The sequence below is a fragment of the Gobio gobio genome (assembly GCF_949357685.1).
Source record: "Gobio gobio genome assembly, chromosome: 23".
In the NCBI taxonomy this organism is placed as follows: domain Eukaryota; kingdom Metazoa; phylum Chordata; class Actinopteri; order Cypriniformes; family Gobionidae; genus Gobio; species Gobio gobio.
In genome coordinates, this window is record NC_137119.1 from 38847286 (window position 1) to 38866957 (window position 19672).

At 38.6% G+C, this 19672-nt stretch overlaps 1 protein-coding gene across 2 annotated transcripts in view; it reads left to right on the top strand.

The window, feature by feature from the left end:
* rab11fip3 (RAB11 family interacting protein 3 (class II)) overlaps positions 1-19672 on the top strand; it is a 52186-nt gene that overhangs the window by 10844 nt on the left and 21670 nt on the right. For both annotated transcript variants that reach the window (XM_079806647.1, XM_079806648.1), the window contains exons 2-4: positions 5801-5894; positions 12048-12121; positions 15587-15756. In XM_079806647.1, the coding sequence (XP_079662773.1) occupies positions 5801-5894; positions 12048-12121; positions 15587-15756 (338 nt within the window). The remainder of the gene's footprint in view (positions 1-5800; positions 5895-12047; positions 12122-15586; positions 15757-19672) is intronic.

Here is a 19672-nt window from a genome sequence, read left to right on the forward strand (position 1 = left end):
ATAAAACACTTTCAATTTAAAGTATTAGTTCACTTTTAAATAAACTTTTGCTGATAATTTACTCACCCCCATGTCATCCAAGATGTCCATGTCTTTCTTTCTGCAGTCGAAAAGAAATTAAGCTTTTTGATGAAAACATTCCAGGATTTTTCTCCATATAATGGACTTCAATGGGCTCCAAACGGTTCAAGGTCCAAATGACAGTTTCAGTGCAGCTTTAAAGGGCTTTAAACGATACCAGACGATGAATAAGGGTCTTATCTAGCGAAACGATCGGTTTCTGCGAGAAACCGAGCAGTATTTATGCCATTATTTTACCTCTTATCAGACGAACGTGATCATCTCTGAGCTCCGCCATAACTTCCGCTAAGTGAGGTCAAAATACGAGCGTGGTCATAGATATATCGATAGTAGATGCCTCATTCCACTGATCCGTGCAGGCGCTAATGAGGCATCTACGTATACATCTATGACCACGCTCATATTTTGACCTCACTTAGCGGAAGTTATGGCGGAGCGCAGAAATGATTACGTTTGTCTGATAAGAGGTAAAATAATAGCATAAATACTGCTCGGTTTCTCGCAGAAACTGATCGTTTAGCTGGATAAGCCCCTTATTCATCATCTGGTATCGTTTAAAGCCCTTTGAAGCTGCACTGAAACTGTCATTTGGACCTTGAACCGTTTGGAGCCCATTGAAGTCCATTATATGGAGAAATATCCTGGAATGATTTCATGATTTCAAAGTTTCGAAAGCAAAAATAGGGAATCGATTTTAACCAAATATGTACACTATTAATTTGAAACGAATTAAACAAATAAAAGAGAGGCATGAAATCCCTTTCCAGAACCTTTTCATTCAACATTCCCGGCTGGTGGAACGATCTTCCCACCGCCATCCGAAACGCAGAATCGTTGACGATATTCAAAAGACAACTTAAAAACTCAGCTCTTCCGTGAGCCTTTAACCTAATAGAAAATAAATCCTTTCTTTTCCTCTTTCTTCCCCTTTTCCGTCCCTACTCTAGCCTGTGCTACACTGAGCAATGTACACAGACTTATTATTTCAGGCACTTTTTGCATTTACTCGACTCTTCATGACAGATCGCTTCCTGTACTCCCCAGTTGTAAGTCGCTTTGGATAAAAGCGTCTGCTAAATGAATAAATGTAATAAATGTAAAAGATAGATGTAACAACTCACAAACAAGCAGAAAAATAAAATAAAGAATTTTGAAAGTGCAGTAGGCGTTGCGAAAGCTAAAAAGAAGATTTGCACCAATTTTACACTCCTATAGTTTCAATCGGCTGCTGCTGGTGTTTTGCCTCAAAAAAAACAACGGCAATCAACCTGTGCGACATGAGACGAGTGATAACCCCTAATAACTTGAGGAGTTCGATATTGATGCACTTCGGGTTTTGGACTGTCGATCAAATAATGAGGAATGAAAAAGTGGTATGCAAACTGTGCGATCGCGAGTTCCCATATCACAGCAGCACTACAACTATAGCTATCTTTCCATCCAAAGTTACGAATATAATTTATGCACAAAAATGCAATACCGCATAAAACATTTGCGAATAAAGCAACCGTTTCCATCCAGTGAGCCGAAGACAACATAATCGTCACTTCCTGATAAACTACCGCTAAAAAAACACTAAGAAACATAGGAGAAGCCACCATATATAATAATTTTCGTATATAATAAATGATTTGCGTCTCAGAGAAACTTGAGCGTCTCAAGAAACGTGTTGTCATGCATCAGAGGCAGATGCTGCTGTATTGTAACGCAGTCGTGTAAGACAGTTCTAGGAGGGAAATATACCGAGCATCTTTGACAACAGACTTCTGAATGACTAATGCTGCGTTCACACCAAACGCGAATAGAGCGTCTGGCACGAGTGATTTCAATGTTAAGTCAATGGAAAGGCGCGTTGACGCGCGTCTGGAGGTCCCGCGGCGCGGAAGGCGCGTTTCGTGCGGCGCGAATCCGCCTCATTCGCGCATCCAGTTCGCGCGAATGACGCGAATTGGACACAAATTGAGCGTCTTGCGCGATACGCGCGTTACACGTGAGTGGTGCTTTTGTGCATCAAACGCGTTTGAAGCGAATTCGCGTCTGACGCCCGAGTTCAAAAATTTGAACTTTGGCGTCAATTCGCGCCGCGTTAACCAATCAGGAGCCTGCTCGCTGCTGTCACGTCGTAAAGTGACGTGATGAGAAACCCTGCATAAATTAAAAATAGTACTATTGTGTCACAAAATGTAGTTTTAAGACTTTTTCAGGTGAGAATGTGGTTGTTTAAAGCTCAAATCTGTGGTTTATTTATAAAGAGAGCGCATATTTAAATAAAAAAACAATCATGTGTTTTTTTGGAGTTGTGAGATCCAGGCAATCACAGGGCAATCACCGCTCATAACCCCTGCGAGTGCAGCCCTTCCCCGGCTAGTCCTTCTGCCGTTTTCCGCTGGCTCTGATGTGCTGTAGTGGTGCATCTTGTGTAGATCTAACGGGCGATCTTTGGTGTCATGAATCTATACTTTGTTGTCTGCCAAATCGTTTTGACTGAGGGCAAAGAGAAGTTTCATAACTTTATTTTTTAAGGATATTTAAATATACATGTAGTGAAGATAATGTAGGAGTTGCCTGGACCACATTTGTGTGGCTATTAATGTTTAATATATATTTTTAATGAAAATGAAAAGAGGCAGAGTGGTGTTTTATGACATATTTCTCCTGGAGTGCCTTGAACGCGCATCAATTTCGCTTCCAGTGTTCGATTTCTACGCGCGTCCAATTCGGCGCGGACGTGCGAATGCATTCAAAATGTTTGCGCGTGAAACTAGACGCGGTAGATGCGATTTTGGCGCTCTATTCGCGTTTGGTGTGAACGCAGGGTAAAACAGCATTTCAGATGCTTTGCAAACAAGATTTTTTCGCTGGTTAGTACAGTTACGCTGTTACATCGCAAAAGTCACATGATTTTCTTTATGTGCTTTTATTTATTTTGCTTTGAAAATTTTGCTTTGAAAAAACGGAACAAAAGTAAGATGGATTACCTGATCCTGGTAATCAGGTGCTTTCACATCTCTAGTTCGGTTCATTTGGTCCGAACCAAGGGCAAACATTTATACATAGTAGCATTTTTCAGCTTTTTTGGTTCCTTTTCACACCATGCTGATTGCTTTGGTCCGAACCAGTTGAAATGAACCATGAATTTATTTGGTAAATGCGTTTCCATCGTAGGTTATGCGCATGTTTTCGTATCGGAAAGAAAATGTATCCGACTCAAACGAGCGCATACGTTTTTTTATGCGCATTTTTAGAATTTATGCGCATCTTGGCGTTTCCATTCCGCATTTTTTGATGCGATATCCCAAAATGCGCCTAAAAATAGGTGGATGGAAACACAGCTTATGAGGGGGCGTATGCAGCTTCATCATCCAGATGAATACAAAGACCTTGACCCGGTAGAGGTAGGCAAGTCCTTCAGTGAATTTTACGTTGTATTTTCAACGTCTTTTCATGGGCTACAATTGCCTATGTAGGCAAAATTTGTTTGACATTTCTAATCATAAACACAGCCATGTTGAAGCCTGCAGTAATGTTTTTAATTGATGTTATGGCACTCCACTCTGCTTATTGTTTTTTTGAGAATTTTGCACTCCTGTTTGTCATTTGTGCATGAAACTTCACGCCAATAAATCATTAGATATATTACTGACTTGTGCGTCTCAAGCGGCCTCTTTACGTTCGTCTTAATGCCTGTTAGTTGTCTGTGGATTGGCCTATATTTTGGCGTTGAAAGTGGAAACGTCTTTAGACATGGAAAATCGATTTTACAATAGATTCAATGAACACTTATGTCTCAAAAATCGTAGTTGAGTACTTACAATATCCCAAACGTTTCTAACTATTTGTAAATCGTGAGAAAATTGCTATTTTAACCAAGGAACCGGGACGTGTGAGGGCGTCATATCAGCGTTACCCTAGTTTTTTCTCGATTCTGCAGAAACGCTTTACTCTCACTGCAGTGTGAACAAGTGTCATAGCAGCCGCCGAGCGAACGCACAGTGTAACGTCATAACATCATTTCAGCACACTCAGATGTGTCTAATATGATAATCAGAGCTGCATTACCTCATACTCATGACCGGAAAAGCGGAAATGGCGCCGGCGACTGTGTCATAATAAAAGTCCCGCTGCTCGTGATGTGTGTGTTGTGTTCATCTTATTAACAATCGCTCCAGCGGTTCCTCAGCTCCACAACACTCGGTCTTGCTCTGCTTCAAACTACAGTAACGTTAATAATCACATCCATGAACATGATTTCTGCCCGAGTCCTATCCCGATTCTTTTCCACCGGCTGTGCGCTCAAACGGAGCATCATCAAACTACACCTTTGTTTTGAATAGGGGACCTCTAGTGGACGGAAAAGTTACATTGTGCACCTTTAATATAATATTTTTGTTTGATATTTACAGCTGTTTGGGGATTGTTCTTTGGCGCCAAAATCTCTTTTTTACTTTACTGTAAGCTACCGAAAGGCTTAATAGTTAGCCTAACGTCTACTTCTAATTTACTACTTTAACAATTAATCTAATCAAGACCAAAATGCAAAGTATATGTGTGTATTACCTGATACAAATGTTGTATTTTTTGACCAATTTAAAAGGTTTATTACGTTTTTGTTCCTGAAATCCACTCTTCCGCTGGGAATCTTTTGGATCAAATGTATCCAAATCTTACTAAAAAAGTTTAGAACAACACAAAACGGATTATTTTGATCCAGATCAAAACCGAGATTGGATCTAATCTGATTTCAGAAATCCTTTCTTTCTGTTGAACAACACATTTTCAAGATCTGATCTAATCCGACAGCCGAAATCCGATGAGATTACTTTTGAACAACTTGGCCCTAAATGATTGCATACGTGTTAGAAATAAACTATTGATAAACTGCTAGCATTTATAATATAGCTCTCTGGATTACTTGATTCTGAATATTGATGACGAATCGTTCTTTTTAGTGAACTGGTTAGAGTTCATCAATACTCGCTTGTTTCGCACGTGCCTGACAGTCACTATGACTTGAAATGAGCCGATATCATCCAGGAGTATATGATCCTGTGATGCAGATTTTTGCAGCTAATTCAGCACTTCATAGTCCAACAGTTTCCTACATGGTAATTTAAACTCAAATCAATGCTTGTCCGTGTGTGTGTATTTGAGAAGTACAGTAGATGTGTAATTTGGTGCCTTTGGGGCTAAAATATCACACACACAATCAGAGTTAAATGTTTAGGCAACAGTTTCATCATGTTTTGATTTCTCAGTCGGAGGTATTTGAGCGTGTTTGGTACTTCTCTTCACTTTTTTTTCTTCACAGAATGTTGCCTGGTTACCGACTTTGTGCAATTGTGTCTGTTCACTGGAGTGTGTGTGTGTGTTAGTGAGAGAGGGAGAGAGTGTGATTTGTTAGGGATCGACAGACTTTTGCCTTTATGTTTATCCGTAAGTTGCATCTAAAATGAGCCTGTGTCACTTTTATTGAATCACACAAACAGCCTCTTATTCCCACTTGCCATTTTTGTTTATTTTAATTTGTGCAGGAGAAGTTAACATCCTTACATATTAATAAACAAGAAACACTTTTAAGATGGCACATTTCTCCTCCTCCTTTTTTCATTCTTTATCTTGTGGGTGAATCAATGTATGTGTGTTTTGTTGTCAATAAGAGTATGATAACAGTTATCTCTGCTGTGTTTGTGTAAGATGAATAGTTTGTTTGTGGTTTCAGGTGAAGGATCTGACGCGGTTCTTGGATCCCAGCGGTCTGGGTGTGATCAGTTTTGAGGATTTCCACAGAGGCATCAGTGCAATCAGCAATGAAGGTACAACACACACACAAACACACTCAAGTTGTGTTTTAAATCGCTTTGGGAGTTTCCATTAGCATCTGTTGTTCTTAATTACAGATTAATTACATAATAGACCAACCCAAGCACTAAAATACAACTTTTGTCATTTTCAGAACAGAATAAAAATATATTTGAACCTCATTATGAGGAATTTTTTAAATATTTGGCCAGGAAATGCATCATCATTTTTTGTCCTTTTGTCAGAAACACAAACATCTTGTTTTCTTCATGACTGAGTGATAATCTGACACTGTTTGGTAACGATTTGTCCTGATAGAGAGAGTTTCATGAAAACATCTCTTGAAATACTGCAAGTGCAAAATAATGAGTCAGAGCATCTGTGAATTGCTCACAGTGAATCACGCTGCTGAACTGGGAATTTTTTAATGAGTTCACAGAAAAGAGTCTGATAAACAAAATCTGCACAGGAGCATTAACATGACTGATATATTAAAGACCCCCTGTGGTGAAAATCAAGTTTTTAATGTTGTTTATATGTCTATGCGGTGTTTTTAATGTGCTTTAAGACAAACCATTTGCAAATTCATAAGTCAACACCATTGCTGCGTATTTTCTCCTTACAACTGCAGTGAACCAAAAACCTTGTGTTTCTTGTGTCACAAACTACCTTGTAACCAATCACGTCAACATGTGGGCGGGTTTTAGCATATCATTAACTGCTCTGAAGCAGGAGAGTCTCGAGAAGCCAGGTTATCCCATTATTTTTCTGTTGATATGAAAAATCGGGGACATTTAGTAATAAAGCGGGTGAATTATGTAGAGTATAATACGATGTAATGATGATCTATGTCTTTCTCCACTCACGTTCAAAGGCTAATCATATTAATTAGTGTTATGTGTCTGACGTTGTAGAGAGCGATACATAAAATATATAGAGTCTTTAGTTTCCTTTTATCATATTTATATAAGACAGAAGGCCTGTACACACCGGGACGAATATCGCGCACGCTTATCGCCAGCGTTTTCGGCGCGTCACACCCAAGCGTTTTTCACTGGCGATGCGCCGAGTGAACGTGCACATTCAGTAGATGCGCTCCCGGTACACAAGGTGGTGCTGTGGCACTTTACGCCTCTGACACTCGCTTGTCACACAGAAGAAGAAGAGACACAGTATTTACGTGCTTGCCAAAACCACAGATATATTATGGGTGCGTCTCAATCAGCTCCCTAGTTCAGTAGTCAGGGCACTGATCAGGGAGTCAGCCCATTGACTTATGTCCTGATCAGGGAGTCAGCCCATTGACTTATGTCCTGATCAGGGAGTCAGCCCATTGACTTATGTCCTGATCAGGGAGTCAGCCCATTGACTTATGTCCTGATCAGGGAGTCAGCCCATTGACTTATGTCCTGATCAGTGCCCTGACTACTGAACTAGGGAGCTGATTGAGATGCACGCTATGTCTATGGCCAAAACCATTGACACACTTTTTGCTAACTGGCAGGCAGCATTAGCAGCTCATCTTCTTCTTAGTCTACTTACTAGACCGTTTTGTGCTTGAACGCCACCAAGTCGTTTTTTACTGTCACTTCAGCAGCTCCAGGCACGTGAACAAAAGCGCTGATCTCATTGGTCGGACAGTTTTTTACGCGCCACGTCAAAATAAAAAAAACGAACCGAGGCGTTTTTTTTTTTAAATTACGCTTTTACGCCTGCCGTTTTGCGCGTCGGTGTGCACACTCACATTGGCGCCCTTTGTTTAGTCACGAGGCGTTAAACGCGTGTGAAAATTGTCCCGGTGTGAACAGGCCTAGATACGCTCTACCGATTCTTTCTGAAAACAGCGAAAGAGTCACACACACACCCTGGATAACTTTCGATTCACTATACGTTTGTGTTGTTGACATTATATGCACTTGTGCGCCGATTGCCAACAAAACACAGACATTTGATGCAGTTTCACTCACCGCCTGCGCTTTCCGCTCATGACCGGGAACAAACACACACTTGCAGAACTCCGGGAAAACAAACTGCATCCACTGTTTCCTTAACGCTGGGTTATTTGGGAAGCTGAACAAGGTTATCTTTCCCTCACAACCAGAAACTCACTTCTTTAGTGACATTGTTGATTTTGTGGTCTAAAAACAAAATGGCAGCACTGCTGACGGCTCCCGTAACCCGAACGAAGCTCATTGATGGGCGTGCTCTTGCTCTCGCTCTGGTTGATTTGTGTGTGTGTGTGTGTGTGTGTGTGTGCACTCATCAGGGAGAAGTGCCCAAACAAGGAATGCCATCCTTTATGATGTCATACAGGGCCATACTCGGAAAAAACGTTCCGAAACTTATACGAATCCTCAAGGAGTGTATTTTCATATGTCCAACTCGTTTTTTTAAACTTTGGCCATGTTTAGCGTGAGAATCAACTCTTTAACAGTGTGAATAAGTCAGAATGCATGAAATAGCATGATACCCCCACCCCCTTTTCAGAATAGTTAATCTGGGTTCGGTTAACAAGGGCTGTGTTTCAAAACTTGGCAAACTCTCTTCCTAGACAACCTCATGGGCATCTTTTATTGTTCCTAAACAAAACAAAAAAGCATTTGTAACAAATATTTGTGTTTTTAAATATGGTCTATCTTGGCTTCTCACTATTTTTCCAATAGAGAGCATATACACTCCACATCTCTCTCTAGATCGATCATGGTGATGGTGGAATAGTTTAAAACACTTCGCTTGGGTTTTCTACTGATATCACTTCAGTAATGAGGATGAGGTCATGTTTCTAATGGCGCTCTGTGTTTCACGAGTCAGATTTCGCTCATCATTAATGGATGAGTTACTGGAGCATCCACCTCTCCACCTCTCGCTTGTCCATTTGTACTCAATAGCATTTACCAGGTCATGGAAACATATTTTGAAGTAGGAAAACCTCTACGTAGTTACTAGAAATAATGGTTGAGATATTTCTGCCGAAATGTCTGCTTTCATGTGTTAAAAAACATTTGCTGTGGTGTGGCAACCAACTAAATAAGCATCCAATAAACGGCAAAATCACTCCTCTAGGAGGCTCTACAACGGAGCTCAAATGAACTAATCTGGGGTACATTTCCGCACAATGACGTAACTCGCCGCTTAACCACCACCATATGATGCATCGTTGGAGAAACTAACTACCTAGTCCTGTAGTGCTGCATGACGCTGGGTAAATTGAGTAACATTTTTTTGTTTTGTTTAAAATGCAGATCACGGTTCTCTCATGATTCTAAATAGACGTGTAATTTACTAGAGGTTCTGACAAAATGTTAATTGCTGCAGTCTGTTTAAAAATATTCAATTCATTTGAATTAACAATTTAAAAAAAAATCTGTTCACTGTCAAAGGTTTAATAGACACAGGTGCATCGCTGTCATTTTAGGAATAAGATTGCGTGCAATCTTTTAACGATTAATCATGCAGCTCTAAACACTGTAAACCTGAATAAGTTGGGCTAACTAAACCAATTTGAGGTAATCAATTACATCACATTTTTTGAGTTATGATGTTTCCAATTTTAAGCAGAACTATCAAGTTTTAAGTTTGTAGTACTCATGCATGTTAAATGCTCCATGTTAGTTAACTCGTTCATTTTGATAGCAATTAACATAAAATATTTAATTAACTTTTTATTTTGAATTCTTGCAAATCAAATGAGTGAACCCTAATAAGTTGTCAGAACTCAAAAAGTTGAGTTTTTTTAAGTTAAGATAAATTTTGCTAGCTATAACAAACTAATTAAGAAAATTCCAACTTGCTAATGTGCTAACATGTTAACTATAGCATGGTATAGCTCTAACTGCATGAGTACAGCAACTTAAAACATGTAGCTTACCTGCTCTAAAACCAAGCTGCATGCGCCACTCGTCACCGTAACTGTCCAAAAACCCACATTAACAGAAACGCTTCTAAATTAGCATAATAAAACAATAATCACAACTAATTCTCCCTTACCATTAATCTTGCACACAAAAAAACATTATATAACACTTAATTTGAGCATTTTGCTCTTCCTTTCGAGTGACATGGGCCAAGCATGCTGGGAAATAAAAAATCCCAGCCCAGTTTCAGTTAAACTTAAGTTTGTCTAAATTAAAGGAAACAAGTTCATACAACTCAAAACAATGAAATAGTTCAGTTTATTTGAAATATGTCAGTGCTGTGAACTCAAAAGAAAAAGTTCTAAATACTCATAACAGTTTATTTAACTGAACTAATGTGTTTAATTTAAGTTTGTCCTACTCAAACCAATTAAGTATTTTGAGCGTTAGGGTTTACAGTGTACAGTGTACATGCCCGGTTCTAATAGCATATCTGCAAGCGCAGACAAAAGCACCCTCAGTTGATACTGTAAGAATATTGGCAAGACAGATTTGCACATTTGTGTCCGAGCTCTGGAGAGCGTCAAATGCATCTATTTACAGCCTGTTTTTGCAGGGGTGAGTAATATAGCCAATCACAGTTGATCTCTTGAACGTGATCAGAGGTGTTTAAGTTATTCAGAATCTCACCGCTCAAAACGCCAGAGTTTTTATTCAGTGCTGAGTTAATGCAGGCTTGCGAAATCTCTCATTTACAAACAAAGTCAAGACACGATGTAAGTAAGAGATTTAATGTTGACGTTTTTATAACGGAACTTTGTGAGATCGCGATGAACTGACAAAGCAGCAGCATTTTAGTGATCGTAGCGATCTTGTCTCGCTTTCAAGGCTACAGTCTATAAAATTCATTGAATAAAACTATTGTTGCTTAGAGGACCGACGGCCAATCGCATGCTGCAAAGTGTCGGAAGTGACATCTAAATTTAAATGCCACTCTGCACGAGACAGAAATATATTCTATTCGTGTCTTTAAATGTTCTCAATAAATAGTTCTGGTTTCCTCTACAGAGCAGAGGATATAGCATATAACACACATTTGTTTTTTATGCTCCAAAGAATGTAATGACCTAAAAAGAAATCGCATTAAATAACGCATTAAAGAAATGTAAAGGCAGATTAATAGACAAACATTTGTAGCAAAATATTTTTGAAATTCCAATTATTGGTAAAAGTGATGACTTGTAATTAAAGGGATAGTTCACCCAAAAATGAAACTTCTGTCATAATTTACTCGCCCTCAAGTTGTTCCAAACCTGTATGAGTTTCTTTGTTCTGCTGAACACAAAAGAAGATATTTTGAATAATGTTTGTATCCAAGCAGAGAGAGCAACCATTGGCTACCATAGTAGGGGAAAAAATACTATGGTAGTCAATGGTTGCTCTATCTGCTTTGTAACAAACATTCTTCAAAATATCTTCTTTTGTGTTCAGCAGAACAAAGAAACTCATACAGGTTTGGAGCAACTTGAGGGAGAGTAAATGATGACACAATTTTCATTTTTGGATGAACTATGGCCTTTAAATAATCATACATTTTTCACTGTACACTGCTATGGTGGAGCCGTTGCTTAGCCTATCTGCATTTTACTAGAGCACCCTCAGTAATTTCAGGGTTAGGAATCAGTGATTTGAATCTGGAACCGGGCCTGACAGTGTAGTCATAACTGTTTCCCTAAAACATAGTTTGAACTACGTTGGTTCAACAATATAGTTAATGATGTCACACAGGCGGTGGCGTAACAACGTCTGCTGTCAAATCACGGGTTCCCTCTTATGTCACTCTGGGGTTCCACCGTCGTTCTAGAGCTTTTTAAAATCAGCGCTTTTATTTTCTTGACAACCCTGGACCGTGTTGTTCGCTTTCTTCATAGTAACAAACATACATTTGGGTAAAAGGCAAATACATTAGGGAAATGTTGTACTTTTGTATGTAAATGGAACAGTTTTACAGTAGAGGTATTTTTTTAAATACGAGTGTCTGAATCCAGACTAAAAAATATGCTATGTTCTATCCAACATCTTCTCATTCATGAATATTCCCGCTAGCTGAAACAGACCATTACATAAATATAGTTTCCTGGACTCCAGACAGCCCAGTTGCTCAGTGTTTACAAATGAAATCATGAACCGCTGCATCTCCAAATCATGGTGACGTCCATCAACCCAATAGTTGCTTTTTCTATATATCCATTTAAACAAACATTTGCCCGTCGGTCCACTGCCATAACTCAGTGTTTTGTGTTTCTCAATCAGGTTCTGATCCAGACCTCTACAAGACTCATCTCAGCGCAGTGGACGCCAATGGACCTCCAGAGGAATATGATGAGGTAATACACACCAAACTTGTGGTTATTGGGCCCGTTTTCTCCGGCCCTCTTGTCATGATGAGTATAATAAATCAGAATTTCAGGACCCCATTATTGCAGAATGGTGGAATCCAGACCGGCACATTCCACAAATTCCCAAAAAGATTGAAAGACCACAGACGATCTGCTGAGAACATGAGAAGCAGAGCATGTGCATTGTTCTGCCACAGCGCCGACTGCTGGTTTATTTCAGCCGGTTTTTGTTTTTTCAACCAGCTGCAAAAACACACTTGCATTTTATTGGCCTATTGTTGCACAGCCTGAGCAAACTGAGGCAATAATCAAGCATGCACTTTGTTTTCTCTCACATAAATAGTTTGGAAAGATTAGTTAAAGTGAGTCTTTAACTAAGAATAGTTCATTAAACCATTCTTTTAGTGAAATTTCTGGGTAAATGCTGTTGTACATTACTATAGACCAATTTACAGCCTCACACTGACGTCGCGCAGGTTCAACGGCGCATGTCGGTTGCAAAAGACGATCTGGAAAGTGTTATAATGTATGAAACGCAGTGGTTTAAATGGTGCTTTAGGCTATACATATAACACCGTTTCAACAAATAAGCAGTTCAATTTGATTAAATAATTGATTAAATTGCTGACACTGAATGAAAATTTGAAAGATATTTGAGAAAGTTTAAGATATTTTTTATTTTCAAAATGTAGGCTATATATATATATATATATAGTAAAAGGTGTGAAGAACGAAATTATCTTGCGCGGGGGTCAAGAATTTAAGGCTTTGTTTGATTATGCGCTGCGAGAGGAAGCGAAACTAAAAATATCCGGCATGTATGAAATGGGCTATACACATAAACTTGACACACCTTAAGTTTAATAAAAAGCACAAACTGTGTTAAATAGAGTTTGAAGTAAAATGTATCTGTCCTACAGCACCGTTTTCTACTTTAGCACAGTAAATTACGCAAACTCCTAATTAAAAGCAAACAAGGAATAAACGTGTATAATCCCCTGTGAGAGACGTAAATGAAGATTTTGGAAAATATCAAAGAGACTTTAATATATGATGCGTTTTATTAGACAGGTGAGCAACTGTTTGGAGACATTTATCGACAGAAAACGAATCATTGTTATACAGCTTAACACACATTTAGTTTTATTGTTTAAATCTGGTGTTTTAATTTACCGCGAGTACCATGTTTTACCATGTCTAATTTCGATCAAGTGAACAAGTGTCTCATAGTTGGCACCGAGCGAACGCACAGAGTAGCATTATAATAACTTTCAACACACTCAAATGTGTGTAATATGATAAAACAGAGCTGCGTTACCCCCCCCCCCCCCCCCCCCCCACACACACACACACGAGCAGAAGAAGAGCTAAATAAAAAGCTCAGTGAAATCAAGGCGTCATCAAGCTACGCCTTTGTTTTGAATACAAAAATTACATATTGTGCCTTTAAACCTGTACACCTCAGTGTTTATCGACCTGACTATCATAAGCTTTAATTATATTAAAGTTATATAGAGTTATAATTTGGTAAGTTCATAAATTGTGATTACAGAAACACAAACTCTTTTCCGAAAATGCATATGCGACTCATTATTCACAGCAATATTTAGCATGTTCATTCCGTAAATATAGAAATGTGCTTGTTTTTTTGCAATCTGGTTTTCCTTTTTCTCATTTCGGTCTTCCCGTCACTTCTAATGAAACACACACACACACACACACCTGCATGTTTTCCTGTTGGTCATGAATGGCTGTGCTGTTTCCATGTTTGCTTTCAAAACACACTGGCCGAGGTGGTTTGTGTAGCACCTCATCCAGAGGAACAAACACACTTACACACACATATGCTTGACAATAAACAGGACAGACTGGTGATAGATTTTTTTATAACATGCACACACACACACACCTGTCATTCATCAGAACATATGATTGTCGCAGCACATGCTGTCCTGAAGAAGTGTTTGTGTGTATTGGGTGTGAAGTGTTAATGTTTTGCTTCATGGGAACAGATTGTGAGACTGTGTCTTAACCTAGTGAGCCGTCTAACTAGACATCATTTTAGGGCATCATAGGTGCACTAAAATGCTAAGTAAGGCAGCTCACTAGGTTTTGAGTCACAGCCGCATAATATATGCACACTGTTTAGACATGTGTTAAGATGTTCTGTTGGCACATGAGGGTAATGTTAAATCAAAAGGGGCGTGGTTAGGGGCACGGACTCCACCCATTTCTGGTCCTGGTGCCCTTCAGACTTTGGTCTTCATTTTCCAAAGAAGCGGAGTAGGAGTAATATCTATCTCTGTTGACTATCTATGGGGTGGCTGGGAGAGAGACAGGAAGCATTTGTTAGTTTTGTGGTTAGTTGGTGAACCTGTTTTTCCCGTGTGCTGGTCCTCGAGTAGGGAGAATGGTTCTGGGAATGGCCTCTCCTGTTCTGGGAGCTCCTCTCGGACTCAAACAGGTACGTCGGGCTCTGAGATGCAAGCTTAAGTGGATTTCTGATGGAGTTTGTTCTTTTGGATAGAAAATGGTTGACCAATTGAAGGTTTGAGGTTTACTCTTGAACTTAATCATTTGTAATGTTCATCATAATATCTGAGATGTTGTCAATCCAGTTATTAATATAGTATTTTATTTTATCATTGCTTTTTAGTATAAAATTGGGGGGGGGGGGGGGGTGAGAAAAGTAAACAGTAACTTTTCTTATTGATTTTTCAAGATAAAAATGTTTTACATAGTATAAAAAGGGTGAAAAAGAAGAATAAACAAGTTTTCCAGGTTGTTGCATTTTTTTCCATTATGATTCCCAGATCTTTTTTAAACACTGTAATTTACCAAAATTACTATTTACTGTCATTATTATGGTTTATATGATTGTATTATAGGCAGGGTTCTATAATGCAGTACATATATGAAGTTATGTAAATAGTAACCTTTGACAAGATGCATCTTCAAGGAACATGCAAACTTAGCAAACAAAAAAACAGCAATGGTGTGTTTGTCATTTGAGGCTCTTTTAAAGTTTAAAACCTTTGTGTTAGTGCAGTGTATGATTGACAGGTGAGTAGGCGGTCCTTCGCTGTTATATGGAAAGCATCTGCATTTACCCAACAAATGCAATATGGTCACGTGTTTTCAACCACTTCTGAATGCGTCGGATCATATTGTTCCTTCACCGAAACAAACATTGATAACCTAAATAGCATAAACAGGTAGAATGGGCAAAAATGCTAAGCATTGAAAAGTCTGAAATTTCATTATGAACTCTCATCAAATTCTCTCAAAACGAAATGATCTGAGCTGCTCTCCACATTCTTTTTATAGGTTCTTAGTGTATGTCAGTTATTGAATCAATTGTTGTTGTTTTTATGGAGAAACCTCATAACCAAGAACACCATTATGTCTCCAAAAGCAATAAAAGTTTTCTAATCAGTGTGTGTATGTTTGCAGCAGGCGGAGGTCTCTGACAGTGCGTATCTCGGGTCGGAGAGCGCCTACAGTGAGTGCGAAACCTTCACGGACGAGGACACGACGGCGCTGGTCCATCCAGAACTCCATGAGGATGTGGAAACTGACAGCGGCATTGAAAACACACTCACAGATGGAGACGACCGCAACAGGTAACAAACCCATACACACCTGTCAAATAACATGCACAAAGAGAATGGGTTCATAAATTATCCAAAATTACCCATACATGCAGTGTTGTTATTATTAAGTAAAAATTAAAAGTAAATAGAAATAAAGTGTAACTACTAATATATATATATATATATTAGTGCTGTCAAACGATTAAAATATTTAATCGCGATTAATCGCATTAATGTCATAGTTAACTCACAATTAATCACAATTAATCGCACATTTTTATTTATTCTAAATGTCCCTTGATTTATTTTTGTCCCATTATTTTTTCTTATTTTAATGCTCTTATCAACATAGAAAAGTGGATCGGCTTGCTTTGTTCAAATGTTTGTTTTATTGAAAACAACATTGGCATACTTTAGTGTTCGATTTCACACCAACATTCTCACTTGGAGCAAATAATCTCACACAATGTAACACTGCCCATCAATAAAAGGGTGAAACAAATACTTTGTTGCACAAACAGCCCCTTCAACAGCCCTTTCTAAGGGATCAAAACAGGGTGATACAAAATAAAATTACAAAGTGCACATGCAAGGTAAACTAGGACTCCGCCTATAGTGCAGTTAAACCAGGGGTCGCCAACTAGTGAACTCCGGTCCGAATCCGGACCGCGAGATGCGTCCATCCGGACCGCGAAGCCTTTTGACATAATGAAACAGTTAACGTTGCAATGCTCACTGTTACTACGTTCAGACCCAGACGCGCGGTCAAGCATGCAGTGAAGAAGAGACTGATGGTGCGCTCACACCGGACGCGAATGACGCGACATGCACACCGCTTAATCCGCGCCGCAGAATGTCTATTTGCGTCTTTGCATTGACTTAAATCACTCGCGCAAAACGCTTCATTCGCGTCTGGTGTGTAGGCTACGCACCATCAGAGCAGAAAGCAGCGCTCAAGACAAGCACTTTTAGTTGAAGACCCCTGAGTTAAACCATGGCTTAATACGTTTCTCATTTCGGCGTCTCACGCCTGCCATCCACGTCTACTCTTTTAATGGCCCAAACGAGTGCGGGCAGCCGCAGCGTGCCTGATGTTTTGTTTCCGGTCTAGCTACATCCGGAGTGGTGTTGTAGTTTTTCTAACGTTACTAGTTGTTGCAACAGCATGTGAAAAAACTACAAAGTTTGTTAGACCAAAAAGAATGTTAATCTCGCGATAAAAAAATTGACGCCGTTAAAATAGGTTTGCGTTAACGCCGTTAATAACGCGTTTAACTGACAGCACTAATATATATATATATATATGTATATATAGTGTGTGTGTGTGTGTGTATATGTGGTGTCAATCGATTAAAAAATTAACTAATCTAATTAACTAATCCCACATTTTTCAGTAATTAATCGCACCTAACGTTAAAGTTTTTGATATATTTTTATATTATAATAATTTCACATTTAATCTCCAAATGAATGTAGAAACAACATGAGGACAGTAGCCTATATTTGTAATGTTTGTTTAATGGCATCTTTTTATGAAAGAAGGCATCACAGATACCAATGCTGCTACTGATGGCTCTGTGAAATTTTCCTCAATTTTAGCCATTTATAGCCATTCACTTATTACAGTATAATTTAAAGCTATAAATATTAACATTTATCAGGCTTTTAAAAAAACTTGCCCTCTCAAATTGCACAAAACGTTATTGTTTTCGTTGTTTTAGACCCATGTAACCTTGTAAACAGTGCTTTAAGATTTTCAGGTAGGTCTTAACGGGTAGGAAATATACAGAAATGTAATTTTGAAGTTATCAAACACTTCACAGACTTCACTGCATAAATTAAATATAGATTAATCCTTATTAAATCTACAAAAGTTATTCAGTCAAGAGCAAAATGGCAAAATATTTAGTGTATTGTAATGTGCTTAACCATTTTAATCACAAATCACTGGTCAGGAAATTGCACAAATACTGTGAATAAAGTAATTTGGCACAGAATAGCCTTCCCAACTTGCTGACAGGAAGTACAGTCTGTGTTGTTCCACTCAATGGCTTCTATACTATACAAGTAATACTAAAGTCACACTGCATAAATGTCATGACTTCATGCATTCAACAATTTTGTTTTAGTAGCCTTGAATGTATCAGCTATAATCTTACAAAATTAAACAACTTCCTGATACTGTGTATCCATTTAGGACACAGTGTTCAAAAACACTGTCTGGTGTTTAACTATCTGTAGTCTTATGACGCACACATCACAAAAACTGTTTTTAATGCCATGTGAGTGTTTTAAAGGTGACTGGTTATAACACGAAAAACAAAACAAAAATTTCCTCTTCATTTTTGACATTGTATTGCATTTGTCCCAAGTTTTGTGCACTAATATTCTGAAGTGCTCCGTGTTGTCAGTGCGCATACGTTTATTTGTGTTTATGCAAGAATCTGCTGACTAGAGTGTCTTGTTTCCCAAGAGCCGTTAACATCAGCTCAGCTGACCGAGGTGTTCCTGTTTCCCGTGTTATCGGTGTCAGTCTTTATTTTCCTGTTTCCCAGTTGAAGGAAGTGTGGAGTTTGCTCTTTCTGCCTTCCTGAGTCCCAAAGTTTATCCATCTTTCAGTCTCTAGGGTCTGTTTCTCTCTCACTCTCTTACTTGCTTCTGTCATTGTAAAATATCCTGGCTCTCAGCCCTCGTGTGTTTCTCTTGATTTAGCATTCCTGCCATGTCAGGGTCACGCTGTCTCGCCAGCGCTGACCTTCCCCAGACTCGCATTCAGAGTAGTGGAAAATGCAGAATCTAAAAATTACGATAACTTGCAGATTTGACTTCCGTTTAGCATTTGGTGTTTGTTTAGATCCCAAAGATTAGCCTTAGCTAACCGAGTTTTGTTTAGTCGGCTAATTTACAAGTCCTGAGTTTCTGTGTTCAGTGTGTTTGAGTGTCGACATAAGTTCATGCGTATGGAGATTAAACCGATTAAACGCATGCACGTTCTTATAGAGCATGCTAGCACACACACTGGGTCACCGTTACTGAGCTCTAAATCAGATTAGACGCGCACACACACACTGCCACACAGCCGTGCGATTTAAGCATATGTAGCTTTGCTTGCACAAAAGATTTTGGCTGTTAATTCAGATTTACCGGGTCACAAACGTCTGGCAGGAATGTCCGGCGGATTGAACTCTACAGGGACAACTACATGTAAATAGAGTTTTGTATCGATTGCGGGAGTTTAGTTTGCTCTGACACGCTGTGTGCCCAGTTGCTCAGAATCGCCAAAGAAAGACCGAATCGCTTTAAGATGCGGTCGCCACCTTCACGCGTGCTTTGTGTGACCAACCGCAATGTTATAGTGAAACGAGGGTAAGTCTTTGAGGGATTTATTGTAGGATATAAAGCTACAATAGAAAAAAACAGTTTAATCAGTAACAGTTTCCTTGTTCACTTGACTTTTTTGCTGTGTGTGTGTGTGTGCATGTCTTTCATTTATCCTTATTTATTTTAAAACGTTCAAAAGTTTCAGGTCAGAAAGATTTTTATGTTTTGAAAGAAGTCTCTTCTGCTCAACAAGGCTGCAAATATTGTAAAATATCATTACAAATTAAATAACTGTTTTCTATTTTAATATGTTTTAAATGTAATTTATTTTTCAGCATCATTCCTCCAGTCTTCAGTGTCACATGATCCTTCAGAAATCACTCTAATATGATGATTTGCTGATTATTATCAATGTTGAACACAGTTGTTTTTCAGGATTTGATGAATACAAAGTTCAAAAGAACGGAATTTATTTGAAATATAAGTATTTTGTAACATGTATTTATTCTTTTAATCAATTTAATGCATCCTTGCTGAATAAAAGTATTAATTTATTTTAAAACAGTCATTTTGAGCCTAAACTATTGAACTGTAATGTAATTTTTGCATAAAAAAAAAGATATAT